We start from the raw sequence: 21,875 nt of genomic DNA, 5'->3' as shown, positions 1-21,875 counted from the left end.
AATACCTTCAAATGGGTTGTTAAGTAATATAGGTCATATAAGAGTGTTAAAACTGTATATGTTTTTCTGATAAATAATAAATTTATTGTTTGACGTATAATTAAATATTTTAATATTTCCCATTTATTTACATAATTAAATAAAAAGTTTTGTGGTATTTTTAACTGTCTTTACTTATATTAATATATAATATATATTACAATAATATATTTTACACTATCTTAAATTTCATTCTGTTAAGTATATTATATCATACATTCTCTAAAAATAAATATTTTTATGGACAAATATAATATATTACGTTTATGCGCATATGAAATTGATGTATGTTGTTTCTTTTGCAAGTAAGCAGTATTAATTGAATAAAAACAAATTTAAAGAAAAATTCCATTTAATGCAATAATAGCAATAGCTCCAGCTACAATAGGTGGTATATAATATTGATAAAGAGCTGGATGAGGTGCTGCTCCCATTAAAAGTACAACCCAACCTAAGAAACATAATATACTGGATAGTATTTGAGATCGATTTTTATAATTATTGGAAGGAAGTTGTACCCATCCCATTGTACTGCATGTTACTAAAACTATCCAGCTTTGAAGTAACAAAGGATCTTCGGAAGAAAGTCTCATATCATAACTAGAACAAGTTTACAGAAATTAATGATAGATGATTGATTGATTAAATTTATACACCAAAATAACAAATTACAAACCTGAAATTTTTTGCCCATACAAGTACAGATGGTACAGCTGGAATAGCAGTAAAACACCAAAGTATGAAAAGAATAAGATGATTGAATATTTTTTGTCTTATATCATCATGTTCTCCTGAATTATTTTTCGTATTTCTGAATTGTCGTATCCAATTAAAATGTTGTAATGAAGCCATTAATAGTTCTTCTAAATAATCTTCATAGATTTTTGTCAAATTTAAAAAATAAAGAAAAACTGAAATTAGCATAGCTAAACCCCCACAAGTTACTGGGATTAAAGATAAGACGAGAATTGCAGTAATAAAAGGTAACTGACTCAATCCACCAAGCAGCCAATCTGACCATGTTGTTGAAAAGGCTATTGCACGAGCTAGAAATCTGGAAAATCAATAGATTTATTCAAAAAGATTTTATGTAACATTAACATATGCATTAATGTACTTAAAGTTTCTTACCTCACAGCAATACTATGAGCTACTGAACCAAGAAATATAATGGAACAGCATAGTCCAATAGTAAATACGCAAACAATTGCTAAAGCAACTAAACATTCAAACATTAAGTTATAACAATATGAGAGGTATATTGTAATTGCTATTATTGGAGTTTGTTTGAGACCATGATTAATTCTTGTAGATAAAAACAATAGAAGTAAACTAATAATCGTTGTATACAACAGATACCAGCGATCCCTCACGATACAAGATATTCGATCTATAATTCCACCTTCTTCAATAGTAATTATGTATGAACATGCAGGATCTAGAGTTATCCTTAACTTTGGAAAAACGTTGGAATATTTATATCCAGTCTGGACTTTCATCGATTTCGGTCCATTATCCCTAAAATATTAAAATTGTTTGTTATAAAATATTTTAAAAATAAAAGCAAATTTACTTTAGTTATACTCACACGACCGTAAAAAATTGAATTTGTGTAACTACAATACCCCATGGTTCTAATAATTCAACTATTGCATGATGTTTTGGATCTGTACATTCAAATGCTTTAAGTTCAACAGCTACAACATCCATGGCGTTATCAAAATTGGCATAGTATCTAACATGTCCAAGATCAGACTTTTTGGTTTGAGGTATTATAAATAAATTTTTTAGTAGAGGTAAAGTACTCCTAATAGGTACAAGTCTTGTATTGTAAGAATATAAATCAACATTTATAGTAATATAGTTTTCTAAACTGTCTGGTGTAATTCTTATTATAATATGTGTTACATCAGGGTATTTTATCTCTTGAAAATTTAAGTCAACAGTTTTTCTTAAGCGATGTAAAGGATCTGGTAAAATTCTTGTTCTGTTTGTCAGGTTCCAACCCCAATTGCTAAATTAAAAATAGAATTGTATAATAATAGTTTGACGAGCTTTTGTAATCTTTGCTTTAAGACAATAATATATAATTTTACCAAACTCTTGATTGTCCTTGTATATTGGATGCTGTACATGCAAATAACCAATCTTTGGATTCTAAATTAATGGTATCAATAGTTAAATAATTTGGTTGTCCATTCAATCTAATCATAAGATAGATAGGAGATGTTCTTTTAGGCAAGTCTTTGTTGGTCCATACATAATGCCTTTGAATGTTCTCTATCCATTCATTGCTAGGTTCAAATTGTATTATTTCTTTATAAGAATATAATCTTTTTCCAGAAGCACGCTGTAAAAATAATTGTTAGTTTAAATGCTATTATTAAAAGTACATTAAAACTTATTAAAGGTACATTAAAATATTTTCTTACATGATAAAAGTGATACGATAATGCTTGCATTCTTTCTTTAGCTGTAGAAAAAATTTTAGGTGGTTTTTGTGTATAATTAACAGAATCAAATAATGAGCGTACAATAGACAGTACTAATTGTTTACACCACAAAATACTCAAATGATCTGTAGATTTCCAAACATCTGGCATAGTATTAGAAAGAACATTAATATCTGCTGTAGGATCTAGGATTTGAGCTGAAGTTATAAGTATATCTCGTGGTCCACCTCCTATTGATACTACACTTGTCCCTGCATCTTTTATTTCACTTAAGCGTTTTTCTAGATTCTGGTAATAATTAGCAAAAGTGTGGTCTAATATCAAAGTAGCTGTATGAGGAGTGGCTAAAGCAATAATAATGCTTGCAACACTAGCGTTTACATTTGGTGTCATTATAATAGAACCTTTAGCTATAATACCTCCCTAAAAAAATGAACAGATATTTTAATATCTTTACTAAAATAAGTATAGTATTATTATATTTACCATTGAATGTCCTATGAGCACAATATTATCTATGTTAGTTTTGTATAAACTCAATATTTTTTGTATACAGTGTGAAACATATACTGTCTCTTCCATTAATACACCTTGAATTAATTAATAAATTATCATTTATCTTTCCTAATCTTTTAAATAAAGTATAAATATTTGAAGAATTGTGGAGACAATAATAAAGCTAACTATTCAACAAAATTGTCTTTTTCATTCATACCTCCATATAAAGCAGAATAATCATTGCCAAATGAAACAGTAAAATAATCAAAATGAAATGGAGTCCTATCTTTTAAGCTTTTCCTTAAACTGACAGAAGCAAGGGATCTTACTAGAAACAATAGAAGTATTAACAATTATTCAAACAGAGACAGAATTTTTAACAGATTTTAAGAACCTTGTTCATGAGATCCAGCATTGCCAGGTATAAAAAGTACTGGTATTCCTGAGAAGTACATCCTTCTAAGCTTCTCGGTAACAAAACCTTCTCCATAGGCGTATAATCTGTATCTTGGATATTGTTCTTGTATCTCATTATCCAAAGAGATTCTCTAATATTTATGTGAATATATGTATAAATGTCTTATATAAATGTATTATATACAATGTCAAATTACTATTATTATTAATAATAATTTTAAAACTATTATTACTAGATTTCAATAGAATTAGAAATGAGAGAAATATGATCGAGTCAAAGTTATAAGGAATGTTATTTAACAATAATGTTTAAAAAGAGTACAGACTAGATTAGTATGGTATTCTTTATGGTATTCTATTAAAAATATTCATTTTGTTTACATACCACATACTGTGGGTATTCAAACATATATGTCATATCACAAGTGTTGTCTTCAAAATCCGTAATGTAAAGAGCAGCTCCAAGTATGTAGAGTAAGAGAATTAACATTAAAAATAAAAAAAATATCGTATAAACTAATGCAGATTTTATTAGAAACATTTTATTTAATAATAAAAAAAATGTTATATCCTTTCAATGGAAGTAAGCATTACTATTACGCAAAAATTGGGAAAATATTATATATCTGTCGTTGTATTTAATATAGTGCACTTATATTATATTATATTATAAGAGAATATGAATGAATATAAATGAATATATTTGTTTTTATATTCTTTAAGTTATACAACATGGTTATGGTTTATGGGTTAATAATAAAATGAAGTTAGTTCTATAGCGTATACTCAGGGTCACCCCAGGGTCATATAAGCAAGTCTGGACACTCCTATATCGTAAACATACAAGAAACCGTCCGAAAATTGAGTCAAGAAAAATCAATATGGAAGACACGAAGGTTCTCGTTCTGCACATGCGTGACGTGCTGTGAATGTTTCAGACCGAGGCAGAGATACTCTACTCATATCTGTCTGTCTTGCAGAACGAGACCCTTCGTGTATTCCATGTTGATTTTTCACAACTCAATTTTTGAGCGGTTTTCTCTAGCGAATGTAGAGACCTATTTGTATAGGATAGAGTGGAAATTGTAGTAAAACTGGATGGGATTATTGTACATGAAAAAATAAAAGAAAATTTAGTATAACATTTTTCATCTTAGGCTTCGTTATCGAAAAAATTGAGTTTGAGAATGGTTTAATGGTCAGGCCTCGATACTTGCATAAAGAAATCTAGGGGAAACCGTCCTAAAATTGATTTATGAAAAATCGTAAAATCGTAAATGCGTAACATGCTATGAATGTTTCAGAATAAGAGACTCTCTACTCATCCATTTGTTTCGCAAGAAAGAGAACTTTCTTGTCTTCCATGTTAATTTTTCATGATTCAATTTCTGGACAGTTTTCCTAAGCGAGTATCGAGCTGTGTTTTTATGTTACGTATACTTATCCATACGTATAATATATAAAACTACATATAATACAACCTTATTAATATTATTATAATATAAGCGCAATCTTATTTTCATTGAGTAAGAGCGAGTCAAGAATATGTATGAATGAATAGAACCTGGTTGATTAGATAGATTGTATGCAGTTTGATTATTTGTAAAGGTAGAAGAGAGATTACGAAAAAGTAATTAGGTCATTATACGAAAGTGGCGATTGATATATGAATAAAAAAATTACTGTTAATTATTTAAATGTCCAGGTCCTAAATAATTTTACTACGCACAATTTATTTAAAAATTTAGCAAATCATGTATTGGAACAGAATACTCTCGATAATTATATTGTTTCTTTGGTAAGGTTTCCAAGATTATTTTATATTATTAAAGAAAGTATTGATAATTCAGCAGGTATGGAAAATATATTTAGTAAATTAATTTTATATAACGTTCAATAGATGTATAGTAATAGATAATGAAATTGATAAAAAACATTTGTGAAAATTATTTATAATATATGCTATTTATTTTATGCATTAGATATTAACAATTTTTTAAAAAACAAATTACTAATGTCTAGATAGTTAGATTAATATTTTATAATAAAGTTGTTAATATTCATTATAAAACTGTGGTTGATATTTTCTTTCACTGTGATAAATTATTATAATTACTGTTGTAAAATTTGTTAAATCATATTCTTAATCTTTTAGTTATTTCTATTTCTAAATAGTAATGTTTTATTTATTTACAAATCCTATAAAAAAAAAATATTGCAAAACATATTGAAATCATTAAGTATATGCAAAATTAAATATCAAACAAAGATAATAAAAATTTGTCATATCTATAGATTTTATCTTCTAACCATTCATAATTGTAAACAAACTAAATTGAAATTTCAATTTCCAGTTTCTTGAAATGTTGCTCATTTATGCTCGAACTAATGATCAATGCGGTCACAAAATACAACATGGGTACATTCTCCACTTTCCGCAAATAGCTTCACTCTCGATGCCATGATCTCGATACTCACTAGGGAAAACCGCCCTAGGGAGTATCGATGCAGCTTTGTGGGTTCGTGTAGCGCGGTAAATATGAATTCGAACAGTAATGTAACCGAGACAATGAAGAAAAGAAACTAAACGTTAAAATCATTTATTAGTGATAATTATAATTATTCTCGAATTGATCTTTTTACTTTCGTTGACATAGGAAAGAACATTGACAAGGTATAAATCGCTTGCTTTATATATGATTAACTGTTAATTTCGAGTTATTCAATTTCACAAACACGAGCTAAGTACGTTTTTACTCTAGGGCAAACAACCCAGTCTGAAATTCCCCAAGTTCCTGAACGATCGCGTAATAGTACGATGATGAAGTTATAGGAATTTTGTAAACAACTTTGTTTACAATTTTAAACGCAGATCAACTAAAATATTAATATTTATAAATCAAAGAATAGGTCTACAATAGAAAGCTTCATAAAAAACGATGTAATTGTTCGGTATCGTCTGCATGAAAGAATTTCTATATATTTTTACCTTCTAAGTTTTAAGGAATCACAGAATAATTACAATATCGAAATAATATGCTTCAATAATTTATTCTTTTCATGATAACGATAATATTACTATTAACGTTTGCCACAGTTTAAAACTGTTTCCAACCAATCATAGAATCAACTATCGATAAAAATTTAAAAAAGATTTAAAAAGCGCCATGAACATCGATGATATCCTTTATCATATTGTCCGGAAACATCGCTAGGAAACCATTCGTTGATCAAACGATAAGTTTAGTCAATCAAACCCGTAACCAATCGCATTTGTTCGAAAAAGTTTCAAAAACGGTGGTCCATTCCATTATCGTTCGGTGAGAATACAATTACTAACTGTTGCGATATAAAGCTTGAATACAAAGGTTTAAATACGGAACAAGTTCGACATACGATATACGTTAGATACACGTTGTTTCGTCGTCCAAAATTTGATACGATAATTATACGAGTATCTTTTTATTAGAATACAGTTTCCAACGAGAAGGATGATTTACAGACGTGTCACTTCAGAATTATTTAGTGCCCTTAATTTCCCATCCGAATGGCTGGATCGACGATGTCGAACTTGAGTGTGCGTACTGATAATATATCCACCCTCCTCCTGTCGATTGTGCTTCTCTATTTGGATCACCGGCATGCACCGCGGAGCTGGACCATCCAGACATTCACAACTCAGACTTGCGTCTAACTCGCCTTGATATGGCGGTGGTATTAACAAACTTTCGGTAGACTTGGTTGGCTGAAAGTGTCTGTTAGAACTACCCGAATACGTAGTACCGCTACTGGTTCTCCTTTGAACGGTTCCAGTAGGCGTTTTTGCTCGTCCATGAGCGCCTTTCCCAGGCCTCTCTGCGCTATGTGTTTTTATAGTAGCTGTATCCAAATAACCGTATCCGAAACCGTAGCCACCGAACGCCTTGGTAGTTAGATTGTCCCAGGACTTTGGTTTAGCATACTGAAGGCACGGCGGTGGTCGTTGATGTACGCTTGGATCCCAGTAGAGGGTATCCGTGCTTAGGCTCGTCGAACAGGAGGCTACGCTTTCGGCCGCGGTCGAGATATCGCTACTAGTAACAGAATGCAGACTGTGTCCTGATGTGCGCGAGCAGCTGTGCGTACCATGTTGTTGCTGTTGTTGCGTTTGCTGCGATTGCTCTCGCTGTACATGATGATGCTGGGCTGATTGCTGCTGTTGTTGTTGTTGTTGTTGTTGCTGATGGTGATTCTGTTCGTTTCTCGCTCTCCTTTGTTTCTCACGACGTCTACGACTGGGTACGCAATTCGGATCACAGCAAGGACTTGCTAAGTCGTACGCGTCCAAACTACCGCTATCCGATTGTTCCCTGCGACGACTGGCGCTCGAGATGCAAGCAACGCAAAGGCTATTCTGGGGTGGAGGATGAAGAGGAAGCGGATCTCCACTGGTATTAGACTGTTGTTGTTGTTGTTGTTGTTGACACGATTTGTGCGATTTCGATTTGGCTGGCGTACTATTCATCCCGTTTGCCTGGTGATAGCTATGTCTCGACGAAACGGTTACTCCTGATTCGCTTGACATCTTTGAGAGGAAGTGGTGGTGATCGCTTCGCGAACGGGGAGGCCCTACTGCTACTAGACAAGCGGTGTTCCGTGGAACTAAACATGGTCGTCCATCTGGGAACTATAAAAAGTTAAAAGTATTTGTTATTTTCTTCGACGTTGCAAAGATTAAATCGATCTAAGATATAACATATAATAAATAATAAGATGTTTCTATATAGGATACCACGTTATAAAGTAACAGATGTTCCGTGGACGTAGCAGGCCGACAACATTGAATCGTGGAAGAATTGAAACTCGATGACGGCGATGGCTGATTGGGGTTACTCGTAATGTTACTGTTAGGCGTTCTCTTGCGTGCTGGCAGTGAATGGGTTTTCCATCGACCCATGAGAATAGACCGTTCCCTCTCGCAGAGTCTCTCTAATTCACCGAGTCGTGATTGAAGAGCACGTTGTAATTCGATATAGCGCATATGTAATTCCACCTGGCAAACAATAACGAATATCATGTTTGAGTAAATAGCTAAAGTGCATTCTATTTTTTAAACGAAAATTAAAGTTTTAGAAAGTGGCTATGTGGCTTTCTCGATATTTACCTTTCTTACACAGTCTTCGAACGACACAACCATTCGCATCCTGGTATCACAGTTCTTTATGAAATTGACCAATGTCTTGTGATCCGCTCTGTCCATTTCGTGGCCGTTTATCGAAAGTATCACGTCACCCTCTCGCATTCCTGCTTTAAACGCTGGTCCATCGTATTCCACGTAATCAACGTACGTGACCATCTCGATTTCCTGCTCCCTCTTGTAATGTATCCCATAACTCTGTACAATTTCAAGCGAATCGATTACAATGTTTATATTTAAAACGAATTTTAATTCTTGTAAGAGTTGAACTTTCTGGAGAAATTACCGTAACATTTGTGGAAACAAAGATAGTTACAGGGTACAATGAAGGTATAATTATCGATAAGAGGAGTGCACAAAGATGTTATATTTTATGTAGCTTGCAGAAAGTACGAGCAGATAAACGGTTACGTTACCTGTAACGTGAAACCGTATGTGCCATTTTTCTTCTCGACGATGATGGTACGACGACGTCTGTCCTCATCCGCCCGTGTCACTCGATCTGACTTTGATCTCTCCAACACAGCCTAAAAAGAAAAAGCGCAACACCATGGTAAACTCACGATAAGCGCGAAACAAAGGAGCATCTATTATCATCTTCTAGCAATGCGCATACTTTGACTAGTAAAACACATGTTCCTATAAATTAAACCAACTTTTAACTAAACTTCTAACGAATCTACATCCTAAATGTAGCGTCGCAACGAAAACAACGTAACCCAAGATACACATATAACGATGCATGTTCGGAAAATACTCGCGTGGGAGATGGAAAATAAAAATCAACAGACGCATCTACCAACAGGGAACAGAAGAAAAAAAATCTGGTAACGGACGAACAGTAGCAACAATAATAACAAAAAAAATAATTAAGAATCAGATAATAAGATTCAACACACGTTGTGCAATCCACAGAATTTCCTTGACCACGAAAAACAACTCGAAATGGGCAACAAGAAACTGCTCGAGGAAGGCTGTTTCAGCAAATAAAAATCATTCTTTCGATACACGAGTCGATGTAATAACATTACACATTCCACGACACCACTCCATTCCTCCTCGTCGCTGTTCTCAACGCCGGCACGGTGTTGTTGCCCGGCCACCTCGGTATTCTGCGGCGAGTTGTTCATGATCCCTCGAGATACACACGGAACAACGACAAAAAATCGGGAGGACCGACCGTATTATCTCCACGAAGAAATATCGGATCACCACCTGGCGGGGGAGATCCCTATGTGCGTGTGGCCGTGGTCGAGAGAGAGGCGCCGAAGAGGCTTTATCAGGGTGTACACACACGTTCCCCGTGCTCTCTGTACTTCACTTTCGATCGTGCTTCACTTTCACGTTACTCTCACGCATTGTGCTTACATTTCGAGAGGCGACGCGCCAGCCAGCCAACCAGCCAGGCCGCGAGGTTAACGTGCGTTTAGGCGCGATTATATATGCTCTTTTATTGTTATCTTCCTTCCCGGCTGGTCGCCGGTTTCCAATGCGCCTGCCCGACAATATCGGCTTACAACCCTGTTCGTCGTTCGGTGGCGGGCACTGAGGGTGGCGGAGGAAAGAGAGAAAAGCACGCGCAGTCTCATCCTCGTGGTCCCTCCTCTCTCACGTTTACCCCCTGCCTTCGTTCTTTCCGCCACCTTTTATCACCCACCTTCCTTCCCTTCTTATCCCTTCCCGTACATATACGCGGGACAGGAATAACTCCTCGCGTGCAATGTCCTTGCAGTTTGCACACCGACCGCTTGTTTCCTCCGCGGTTCATGTCAATGAACATATCGTTTTCGATGAATCAACTTAGCTGGAGAAACTTTTCTTGATTTAAATTTTTCTTCCATGTTCTTTGTATCTTGAGATGAAATTTCCTATGATTGGCGGACACTGCCGGCCATAGATACTAGATTAGAATACCTATCGATTATATTTATTGGAAAACTTTAGCAAATTTTACTTTACTATCTCAGTTAAAATGGTAGATGAGAGAGTTTAACTAAGGAAAGTGGCGTAGAAAATCCTCAACTTGTGGAGTGAACATTCTATGAATATTTTATTGCATCTTCGATGGTCTAAGCGGAACGTGTAAGATATTTTGATATTTAACAAAAGGATAATACAGGAAAATGGAAACTGAAGGCAGCGAGAATGTTTCATTAGTTAGATTCTTCTTATTTCTTCACTATTTCCATTTTGGTACTTCGCCGAACTGGGCACTGAACGACGAGAATAACGTGTCACGACGCCATCCTCGCCATGGTCTGTGATGTATTTTTACAAATGCCTCGACAAACAGAGAAATACGTATCTTTTGCGTAGCGAGGAAGAATGTAAAGGAAAGATATCCGAGCAAAGTGATCGCTTATTGCCGGATTCGTTTACTGCTATTTCTTCTTCTTCTCCTTCTTCTTCTTCTTCTTCTTCTCCGTACCGCTCATTTTGTCAACTCTTTGCTTCGCGATTCTTTCCATTGGTGAAATGATCGGAGTCTTTTGTACTTTCGGCGGTGGCAGAGGCGGAGGCTTTGGCTTTGGAACTGGAACGTGCCTGTGGAAATTAATTATTCGTTTCACTAAATTATCTTTCATAACAATAAACAAATAAATCTTACTTGATCAACATATGTATTTCTTGAAGGGATCTATCCTTAGTCACATTGATCCAAATGTTTGATTGTGTTCTGGGTTTTACGCATAAATTTTTGCCCACGCAACATTCGGCATTATCGCGTTCTTCTTGAGCCTCGAACTTTCTTTGCCAGCATTCTTCCCATTTACGCAAGCGTTCCTTTTCTTCTGCTTCGCGTTGTGCTTTTCCTGCTTGGTCCATCCATGTTTTCTCCACAGGCCGATGAAGTTTCTTTCCACCGCGCTTCTTTTTCCCAGCTTGCTCCACTGTTTTCAGATTCTCTACATTCCCGACGTTTATCTTTTCCCAACACGGCTCGCTAATCGTTTCCTCCGGCCGTTTTAATTGCGGGAAAGTTTCTCCTTTAATAGTCGGTAATATCTTTCTCGTGATATTATTCAGATTAAAGAAGGCGTGAACGAATATCGCTTCCCATTGGAGGGCTATTAATGTATTTTCGGTTAGAATCCTGAGTAATATGTATGGAGAGATTAACTGAAAAGGAAAATATAAAACCAATAAAAAAAAAAGAAAGTAATAGAAGTATGGTTAGCTTAACTCTCAAATGGTATATCATTGAATCGTAGGAAAGTGATAGGAAGTCATAATAATATTTTTTGATTACCGAGGAGAAGCAGTGATTGCTCAGGTTCGGATTGTGTGCTTCGTTATCTGTTATGCTTATCATGACTACGGACAATTTTGTTCCATGTGTGTTTGAGTTAGGAAATATGGATAGTTTTCCGAGGTTAGGTGTCGAAACAAAAGCGCTTAGTTATTGAGAAACAATTTCACTTTCATCGATTGGTCCCACAAGAACATGTGTTCACATTCTTCGATTTTTTCAACGAGTTATTTTATATCGCATATATTCATCTTAAGGAAAGCCTTGAAGTTCTATAAAACAAAATTTAATTCCTTGTAATTTCTCGAATAAATTAATAAATTTAAATAATGATCTGTTTCAAATAACGATCCTTAATAACCATTTATATGCATTTTATATGGCGTTAATACTTACGCAAATAAAATAAAATCATCCGTCTTATTCGCTCGGTACATTATTCTCTTTACCTTCTAAGTATTACGGAGAAGTTTCTTCTGTTTTCCAAGAAAAGAAAAGTTTCTTTTCATTTCTGTCAACCACAGGTGCAACTGTATTCCTTTACAGGACATCCACATTTTTTCACCGTCTCCTTGCTAAGCAAATCACCGTGTGGTTTGGGTCCTGCCGACAGCGAGGAAGCACCGCAACAAGGTGAACAAGGAGCTGGCTTTGCACACGGGCTACATTTCCCTCCTGCAGCTGCTTGTTGACGAGCAATGGCGCGAAAACTGGATATTGGCTCAGAACAACAACACGGGGAAGCTACTTGATCTTTCCGTCGGGCTTTCGGCGAACATGGACATTGTTTCCTAGAAAGAGATAAAAGAAGCTCGTATATTATTTAGTAAAATATAGTCGAAGAATTTGCAGTAATTACGCAGAGTTTCGATGTTTTTAATTGTATTTATTAGAGGAGAAAAATAGTGTAAAAGTTTATTTTGAATTTATCTTGAATTTATATCACGTTTGAAAAAGTATATTGATTTTTAGTTGGTTTTTGTTAGTTTATTCAAATTACTGGAAAATAGATCTATTTTCTTATTGCTGCAGTCCATTAAATAAGTTGCGACAAAGATCTTTCTTTTATAACGGACATCAAAGATAAAGTAATGGCACTGGAATGAAACAGAAGGCACTCAGGCGTGACTAAAGTCTAGGCAAACTGATCCAGCTGAATTGCTTTCGCTTTCGAACGCATCCAGTTCGAACAAACGAACCTCTCTCTGCTCTAGTTTTAGCTCATCCTTCTGTTAGTCACGAATGATTAAAGCTTCTGATCTGCCTATAGCGCAGAAAAAATCTAACATCTAACAAGTTAGATTATATTTCAGTAATATGAGACAGCGTAAGAAATTAAGAAGAAAAGAACAAAGGGCAGTTAGAAATATCGAAAAATAAACTGATATTTAAAACGTAAGAATCCGGGATATTAAAGAGTGGAAATGACTACGCACGAATGATCAAACTGGTTGCGCAACTGTTCATTTGACTCTTAGATTGTTAGATCATCGAACCTAATCTTGTTCGAAAAGGATGCAAAACGAGAAAAACGAGTACCCCGAGGATGGTTGACGCGAGGCGCAGCACGGTCGTGGACCATAATCAGGAGGTTTAGGTAAGGGGGGACACGAAGACGTCTGAACGATCGGTGTGGCACAACAGGTTCTTCCTGTAGACTCTCCACTACCATCGATACATTTCTTCGTACAGGTACACGTCAATGGAGCTGGTGTATAGCATTCAGAGGGTATCTTCTTGCATTGAAAAACAGGACTGTCGTCCGCCCCTTTAAACAGATACGGTTTCCTATTGTGCGGTATTTGAAACTGGGTGACGATCTTCTTGCCGAAACAGGAAGCTCTTATGTAAACTGTCACAGATCCAACGCATTGTCCTGTTGCCGTAGTAATTTTAAACGTGTCCTTGATCGTTTGACAAGGATTCGGTATTTTGAAGACCTGTTGGCTCAATACGGCGTTTATTATCGCCTTTGCCTCGATTTGATGACAGCCAACCAGCATCACATCTGGTAGCACTCCAGGTGGTAGTTTCTTGTAGACAGATAGTTTTATGGGGAACGTGGTTAAAGGTCTCTGGAGAGCGATCGATGGCAACGCGAATAAACAAGATTTGCCTTTCTTGAAAACCTGCGTGTCGCCTTCGGTGCAACCGCAGCCATCTGTCAGGGCTTCTTGGCAAATGTCGACTGGCGGCAGGCTGAGAATCTGCGAATTTATTTATGAAAATATGCTTAGTGCAGGTTCGACAGGTTTTCTGAATTAAAACAGAATTTTTAACGGGTTTGTACTTTTTAACGAAATTGCTGGGATCGAATATTTTATTGTATAACGATAAAGCGAAAAGCCGATTGAAAAATTGTTTACCTATTAAAAAAATATATAGGAACGTGTTTACATGTGTAAAGATTGTGACTGGTGAAAATTTGTTTAGTCGATCATCTATTTGGGAATTTAATAAAATACTGAATTACCTGAAAGGAGACGCAGGTACACGCAGGTAACAGATCGTCCTGCATTGCCCTTATTACTGGAATTTTAACCTTTTCGACTAGAAACTCGATCAAGAAAAGTTCCTGTTCATCTGCCATTTTTTGAACACGATATGATATTACGAAGTTTCGAATGCGCTTCCCATAATTTTAGCTCTTGATTATCGGAATATTTTAGAAAATTTGTCTGTTAACCCTCAATTTTGATATTGCCATCAAGTCGGACGGTTTCGGAAATTTTGAGATTCGGAAACCATCCAGGGGGCGCTCCGCGATATAATTCAAAATGCTCATTCATCCACGACTTTGAGAATAAATTGCGTCTCTCATTTGTATTATTTTACTTCGGTGGATCGTATAATTTTTAAATAGATAAAACATATAATTTGCTCTACTAATTCGAGTGAAATAATCCTCAAGCGAAAGTAGACTTCAAAACCTCAAACAAATTTTAAAATACTCCACGAAGTAAATACTTAATCAGATCTAACAATAAAAGCTTAATTTGACTTTAAAGTTAGTAGTAAAGAATAAGTTTAATAACAATCCGTATAAACGCAAAATGCAACATATACAACACAATAAAATCAGTGTTCTCGCATTTGTAATCCAAAAAACGGTATCTAAAAAGACCCAATTTATCCAGTTCATTTCTTTTTCTTTTTCTTTGCATGTGTCTTTTTGTACACCTTATCATCGGTCTGCATCTCTCTGGTCTCGCATCGGATAGGAGGTCCCCTTTCGGACCCTTTCGGTGTTTTCATTTCCAACTGTATATCGGACTTTTCTCCAGCTCCGACAATCCCTTTTTTCCCAATTCTCAGGACGAACACGTCATGGTCAGGATCGGTATCTGGTGTAGCTTCGGACTCGGGTGCCACGGTGACTGTCGGCTTTTTGTCCTGACCTGTGTCCAGGATCCCGGACACTTTCAGAACCACAGCTTTTCCACACGGTTGCACCGGTCCACGGCTCGATTGTATCAAACCGGCCTGCTTGTGCACATCGGAACAAATATTCGGTTTCGATGTCGTCACCGGAGTTACTTCGCTGATCTGTTTGCAACTAACGTTTGGTTTTAACGTGGCTCCGATTGGCTGTCCACACGGTGTACAAGGATGTTGTTCCTTGATACAAACTCGACAAGGAGGCCCCTCTTTCAATAATTCGTCTTTCGAATCCCTGCAGACGTCCGCAACGTGAGGATCAACGATACGACATTTGTAAGTTGGTGATTTTTCGTTACAGTCGCCGCCTTTGAAGATATAAGACGAGATAGTTCTATCAGGTGGCGCGTCAAATTCGGTGACGATAGTTTGGCCGAATGCAGAAATTCTAACGAACATGCATATATCGCCGATCGTATTTTCGTTATAAATTACAGGAACTTCTCCCTCGAAGACTTTCGGCGGCGGTGCCATTTTATGCCAGCATTGCAACATTTCTTTTCGTAGGGCGGCGAAATGTTTGGAAATATCTAGCTCCCCGTTACCTATTAATACATTTGGTTTCACACATTCTGGCATTTTTTTTTCTACGCATAGCTTGATGATTAGGTCCAAGTCTTTGTCGACCACAGTGTATTGATCTATGGCGAACATCACGGAGCGACCACAGAAGAAATACTCGATGTCGTCTGCAACTCCTGCTTGAGGTTGAAATAACGGGTCCACCGGAGTTATTTCGATACCGTTTTTCCCTGTGAAGTTGAGGAACTCCACGGATATCGTCGTGGGGACGAAGAACATTTGGTTGAGCTTCGCTAAACGTTCGCTGGTAACGTGATGTATGAAGAATTCTAATAAGAAGAGATATTGTTCTTTGCAGTCCGGAGAAACAGCATCGCGACTTCCGAACTCTGGTACTACCGCCGCTTCCGGTTTGTTTTTGCTACTCTCCCTTGAAATTTTTTTCTTCGCACGATGACCACGGTCCGTAGATCGATTCATAGACATCGCGATAATCTGAACGAGGAATCGATAGAGCTTATTTGAAGTTTTTGGTGAGTGGAATTACTTAAATTTACACTTCGAATTTTTATGAAATTAGAATTATTAGGTTAGAGCATTTCCATGAAGCTTGCCACGAAAATTAGTCGTAATGGTTTCAGACAAGACGAACAACCTTGAGGAACTGGTTTCGATTTTTTGCTCGTAACTCATTGGAACTTTCGATCGAGACGCGATTTGGCGCCAAGACGATCGGCTTGAAACCGAGAAGCGGGACCGCATTCCCTCGATGAAGTTCCGAGAGTCACGTCGGAACCGATCAGCGACACTGTCATCTTGATGGAATGGTCGTGGTTATCTTCACTTTCAGACAGACGAACCACAGTTCCCATGGAACCTCAGTGAATCATCGATTCGATAAGTTTGACTGATTTGCAAACTCTGTAATTTCACAAGTAAATTTCACGTAGGAGTTTAATTCTTCTTTCTTTTTTTCGAATTTGAAAATGTTCATGGTATGAATAACGAACTATTTAATTAGTGTTTGCGTATGGCGAACTGAAAATTATAATAATGTATATAATTTGAGATTTCGAGAGTTTAAATTTAATCAAATATTTTGACTTTTTAAAGTATCATTTCTTTCGCTATTAATATTTTAATTTGTTATTTTAATTAATATTTAAAAATATTTCATTCTCTCGTTGCAGAAATATAATGAATTTTGTATATTAAAATATTAGAAAACTATTTCATGTAAACTTGTAGTGGAATAATTTACGCTATCGTGATTCTCAATCAGTACTCCATATGAGAGTTACAGGAGAAAAACATAATAAGTACATTTTTATTGATTTTTTTATTTTAATATCACTTTATTGCTAAAGAGGAAAATTTTGATATAAAGTAGAAAATTAGATAAAAATTCAATTATGATAACATGGTATTAATCGACTGTTCCCTTTTAAAAAGTCTGACTTATTATGTTCATCATCTACAGTCTCCGCATAATTACGATATAATCATTTTACGGAGGGATGATCTAGTTTCCAGAGCCAGCACCTCTCGATTATTACATAACTGAGGTTTCGCCAACATTCTTATCCGATGGAGTATTTTACCATGGAAAACCGGCTCCCTTCCATAGATGCGTAGCTAAACAGCTCAAGCCGATAAAGAGGACAGTATGTAAGTTTAACGGTTAGAATATCGACTAATCTTGTTCAAATACGATATCATTTTCAACATACGTTATTGTTTGAAGAACGAACATCTTGTTCAATACGAAAACCGTTATATCAATTTTCACGAAGATATACTTATATCGTAAGAAAATTGGAGAATCTCACAACGAAAAGTTTGTCAAATTTGTCGACTTTTTATATAATAATGCATTTCAGTAAGAAACGAAATTCCCATTGGTGGATTGATTGTTTTGCGCTTATTATATAAATTTCTAATAATTTTTCTTTCTTCTTCGACCGATTCTTTGTCTTTTTGTCTTATATTAGAATTATGACTGTTGTTTATATTTCAATTTAAAATTCTACTTGTGTGGACAATGTCTCCAGATATATCGGTGCTAATTATGTCGACATTAAGATTATTATGAAATTTATTCCGCAAAGGATTGCTAAAAATATATATAGATACATTTTTTATTTGTTGAAGCGTTCTAAATAAATGAAGTTTCAATTATTAGCTCTGATAAGCGCATCCGTTTGAAGTTTAAAGCACGTGACAGTCAAACGAGGAACGTTATATTATGTTTATCGCCAATCGTTCAATGGATCCCCCTCGGTCAGTGGCATCGAAGGCGGTGCCACAATTGAATTAAGACGATCGAATTAGGCGAATGTTCGTGCAATTGTTACAGACGACCCTGTAGCACCCATACAGGAACTGGATACACGGGCTTTAGACCGATATCTTGAAAAAGGGAAAGAAGGGTACGTGGATTCTCCTATAAAGGATAATGGAATCGTTTTCCAAACACTCGGTACCATGCCAAAATGGAAATCCGATTATCAACAGAAGCAAAAATGTTAGTACTACTTAATGCTATAAAGATTATGATTAGAGATTCTTTCACTTTAATCATTAATCTTTCCATAAATATTGAATGAAACTAGCATTCCGAATTTAATAGCGCTAGATTTAGAATTAATTTTATCTGCCGTTTTCTGTCGGTAATAACGTACGAACGAGTAGATCCTCCGAGTTGTCTAGAATATTAATCGCTCCCCAGTTGAAGTAACAGATCGACACATACCGGTCTGGCAATTTCGACCAATGGAATGTTGGCCGGACGAATAATTGAATGTCCCAGAAACAATCAATGATCTAGCGAATCCTGAACGACACTAATTCGCTAATGAGTCACGAATGATTTATGACCTAATTTCAGCAAGCCTTCGGATAAAATGGTATTAATTGCTAATCATCGATCCATGTCACCAGCGAAAATAAACTGTTCCAAGATGAACTTAGTTTCAATCTTAAGAAAAATTAAAAAGAAATGTTTTTTTTAAAGAAATTTTCACTATATTCTTTAATTTACTAATTCGATAATTTATTACGGTTTAAATATATTTGATTTATAGCTGTGTTCTCGATATTCCCGCGGTCAAGACAATATGAATTATGGTACACTCGTGAAAGACGATTGAAATATCTTGAAAAAGAGAAAGCAGCCATTGTACCATGTGGAAAAAGAGTAGAAAAACTCGAGTAAGTATTCTTGTTGTTCTACTGGCACTGACTGAAAAGAATAGAACAGTATCACCAACAGGACGGATGACGAGCCGTGTAATTTGTTACAACCACCGATTTGGTGGAAAGATAAATCCAGAAAATCAAGCAAGTTTCCAGTTGGAGATATAAACGACTATGCGTTCGAAAAATTAAAAGATTTCGATCATGAAAATATGAAACTTAGCGAGAAGCTCGATATGGATCATCCAAAAAAATATATACCAGGCGTAACCCATCAAATACAGGTTACTGTCTATACGGATTATTATCTATATCAATGTTATTATCTATACATCCAAGGTCTTCTTTGTTGGAAATGAATTTTCAAATATTCAAATATTCAAATATTCAAATCTCTTTTGTATTTAGCTGTCTAACAGTAACGTTCTCTAAACCAGTATATACTAGAAAAAATGATTAAAATGATTTGTCTGTGTAGCGCCAGAACGGCAGATCTGTCGAATTAAATATCTGGGATATCGCACTGCGACGTCATAACAATGTTCTTTTCCGTTAAAATCGTCGGTCACATATGAGCTTTATTCGTTTCACCGCGATAAAAATCGTATCCTTATCTCGATATTTGCAAGCAGCACAAAATGGATCATGGTCGCAACTTTGACTATCGTCGGACTAAACATTTGTTACCGCAACTGTCTAATTACCACATTTATATTATTATTAATATCACATTTTTAGTAAAAATTTAAAAAAGACGCTAAAATGCAATTTTAAACTATAATAATAAAACATTCGAATCAAATTATTTTGGAATTTTTTTACGATAAAATAATCGAATTTTGATATTACATAAAATAACATACCTGCGATGCTACGAAATCATTTTGAATGGAACAATCTTTGGAATATTTTTATGATAAAAAGCTGCGTAGTATTTGTCCATCTCATTGATGCAATAGGGTTACCGTATGCACAAGATGTTACATGTATTTTTCATACGATATTATATCGAGACTGCGCGATTACACGTTGAAAAATATGCGCGACAGACGCGAAATGAAAATACATATCTTGTTAGCATTTGCGTTTCTTGCACCTCTTTCAACTTGATCGCCTTCAGTTGGCGCGGATAAAAGACGAATGATTAAATTTTGAACAGAATCCAGGAGACACGACTATGAAGGACACTCTTGATCGTGCAGATGCTTTTGAACTCGTTCTAGAAAGAAACGAAACTATGCCAGCGGGACCTGTTGACATAAATGTTTGTTATTCTGAAAGACGTACGTGAACTTTTACCTTTCTATTCTTTTGGAAATCTGCTACGAGATTTTACATTTCATATGATTCTTATTTAAATAACAAAGTAATCTCTTACTTTTTTTCAATTTTCTAAGTATTATAATGGATATTTTTATCTTCTTTAAAATTATCTAGATTTTTCTTTACCGTTTTTTCGATGCTATAGAAAAAAATGATAGCAATTTTACCGTCTTTTCTATTTCTGTAGTTGACAATGAATTTAAGATTGTAATTTAATAAATAGTTTTTAAATTTGTTTTTCTAGCGCCGATACTAGATTGCTGTGAAGTAGAGAAGGATGTAGAAGATGATAGTGATAGACGATGGCAACCTGTTCGTGAAACTCTAAAACTTGCAAAAACGGAGTTTGAAAGAGACCATGTACTACGAGAATTAACCAGGCCGTTTTTACACGATTTGCATACGTGGTACTCGAAGAATAAACCGACAAAGTTAATCATCCCCCTTAGACATTCTGGAAAAAGATCAATGCCCGAATGGCGCTTTTCTCATTTCTAAATTGATTAAAATTAATAAAATTATTTCGATAGAAGTTCATTACAAAATTCAAGCTAAATCTGTAAAGTTATTATACAGAATGGCCTTACACAATATAATCTATGTTATTTATAAATAAGTTAGAATCATACATAGGTTAAACTAAAACGAAACGTTATCGGCTGATAGTAAATCAACGACGACGTAATTATGAAATGTGTTGCATAGATGTTTCACAATTTTTAGTTCTTAATAGAAAACGTCAATAGTTAATTGCAACAAGATAAATACATATATTTTCATTTTTCGATTAATTTTGTTGATACGTGCTATATTATTATACTACGTTGCTTAGTTAAAATGTCCTATTTTATTTTTTATAAAAAAAAATTGAGATTGTGTTATTTTTGTGTGCCATTTTGATTCTTCTTTATCCAAGTAAAAATATTTAATCTTTATTATTTCCTAACAGTATATATACAACATTATTTAAGAGGTAAAAAAATTAGAAACTAAATATTTCAATATATCTTGAAAAATTAAAAATTATGTACAAGGTAAAATATTATCAATCTAATTTACTAAGCGTAACAAATACGTACAAATACGTGCACATTATACAGAATTGATTTAAACGTTACTGTTAAACTATGCCATGAACGGCCAAGGTACGGTTATATTTCTATTTTACATGATGCTTGCAAATTCCACAAACATAGCGATCATCCTCACAACGAAAACTGCGTTGTTATACTTTCTCGGAATTTTGTTCTACGATTTATTAAATTTTATATATTATATATCTTAATTTAATTTTTCCCCTCAAAAATTATTAACAACAAAATATTAATAAATCGATAAAACTTGAAATTTGTATTCCAATAAATTTTTCAAGATGGCATGAATACAATTGAATGACAGGTTGCAACATTTCGCAAGGATTACATTTACATTTCATCGAACACACTCTACTCGATTATCAATGAACCGTAGCCACGCTCAATTGCGTATATGATCATGAATTGCGCGATCAGATTGTACCGATGAAAATTACGTTCAATACCTTTTTTCCTCCTTATCGAATGTT

The 21,875-nt window shown here is 35.1% G+C and overlaps 5 protein-coding genes across 12 annotated transcripts; 1 reads left to right on the top strand and 4 right to left on the bottom strand.

The window, feature by feature from the left end:
• Positions 1–373: 373 nt before the first annotated feature.
• On the bottom strand, positions 374–4,250 carry LOC126920617 (GPI inositol-deacylase). 2 transcript variants are annotated; one of them, XM_050731268.1, is made up of 10 exons: positions 3,793–4,250; positions 3,385–3,538; positions 3,208–3,318; positions 2,979–3,082; positions 2,472–2,915; positions 2,136–2,389; positions 1,628–2,053; positions 1,171–1,557; positions 716–1,093; positions 374–639 (listed from the first exon to the last, which is right to left on the bottom strand). In XM_050731268.1, exons 1-10 carry the CDS (start codon positions 3,946–3,948, stop codon positions 375–377), a joined length of 2,679 nt encoding a protein of 892 aa, XP_050587225.1. In that variant the 5' UTR covers positions 3,949–4,250; the 3' UTR covers position 374. The 2 variants fall into 2 exon arrangements, with proteins under 2 accessions (XP_050587225.1, XP_050587230.1); XM_050731273.1 differs by lacking the exon at positions 3,793–4,250 and having other exon boundaries at positions 3,208–3,314; positions 3,385–3,531.
• Positions 4,251–6,439: 2,189 nt separating this feature from the next.
• On the bottom strand, positions 6,440–10,108 carry LOC126914460 (uncharacterized). 6 transcript variants are annotated; one of them, XM_050718519.1, is made up of 5 exons: positions 9,952–10,108; positions 9,000–9,110; positions 8,551–8,781; positions 8,179–8,439; positions 6,440–8,073 (listed from the first exon to the last, which is right to left on the bottom strand). In XM_050718519.1, exons 3-5 carry the CDS (start codon positions 8,740–8,742, stop codon positions 6,904–6,906), a joined length of 1,623 nt encoding a protein of 540 aa, XP_050574476.1. In that variant the 5' UTR covers positions 8,743–8,781; positions 9,000–9,110; positions 9,952–10,108; the 3' UTR covers positions 6,440–6,903. The 6 variants fall into 6 exon arrangements, with proteins under 6 accessions (XP_050574476.1, XP_050574441.1, XP_050574458.1 ...); XM_050718484.1 differs by having other exon boundaries at positions 8,182–8,439; positions 9,483–10,090; XM_050718501.1 differs by having other exon boundaries at positions 8,182–8,439; positions 9,615–10,090.
• A 288-nt stretch (positions 10,109–10,396) lies between these two features.
• LOC126914677 (uncharacterized) lies at positions 10,397–14,442 on the bottom strand. 2 transcript variants are annotated; one of them, XM_050718938.1, is made up of 6 exons: positions 14,307–14,442; positions 13,373–14,040; positions 12,230–12,624; positions 11,834–12,105; positions 11,192–11,703; positions 10,397–11,127 (listed from the first exon to the last, which is right to left on the bottom strand). In XM_050718938.1, the coding sequence occupies exons 1-3, from the start codon at positions 14,421–14,423 to the stop codon at positions 12,348–12,350; spliced, it is 1,062 nt and encodes a 353-aa protein (XP_050574895.1). In that variant the 5' UTR covers positions 14,424–14,442; the 3' UTR covers positions 10,397–11,127; positions 11,192–11,703; positions 11,834–12,105; positions 12,230–12,347. The 2 variants fall into 2 exon arrangements, with proteins under 2 accessions (XP_050574895.1, XP_050574905.1); XM_050718948.1 differs by having other exon boundaries at positions 12,283–12,624.
• A 509-nt stretch (positions 14,443–14,951) lies between these two features.
• LOC126914598 (uncharacterized) lies at positions 14,952–18,131 on the bottom strand. Its single transcript, XM_050718729.1, has 2 exons — positions 16,449–18,131; positions 14,952–16,288 (listed from the first exon to the last, which is right to left on the bottom strand). The coding sequence occupies exon 2, from the start codon at positions 16,277–16,279 to the stop codon at positions 14,972–14,974; it is 1,308 nt and encodes a 435-aa protein (XP_050574686.1). The 5' UTR covers positions 16,280–16,288; positions 16,449–18,131; the 3' UTR covers positions 14,952–14,971.
• LOC126919882 (uncharacterized) lies at positions 17,835–21,211 on the top strand. Its single transcript, XM_050729557.1, has 6 exons — positions 17,835–17,852; positions 18,125–18,317; positions 18,877–19,003; positions 19,065–19,272; positions 20,148–20,271; positions 20,556–21,211. The coding sequence occupies exons 1-6, from the start codon at positions 17,835–17,837 to the stop codon at positions 20,807–20,809; spliced, it is 924 nt and encodes a 307-aa protein (XP_050585514.1). The 3' UTR covers positions 20,810–21,211.
• Positions 21,212–21,875: the final 664 nt, after the last annotated feature.

The sequence above is a fragment of the Bombus affinis genome, chromosome 1 (assembly GCF_024516045.1).
Source record: "Bombus affinis isolate iyBomAffi1 chromosome 1, iyBomAffi1.2, whole genome shotgun sequence".
Lineage (NCBI taxonomy): Eukaryota > Metazoa > Arthropoda > Insecta > Hymenoptera > Apidae > Bombus > Bombus affinis.
This window is presented reverse-complemented; position numbering and strand designations above follow the sequence as displayed.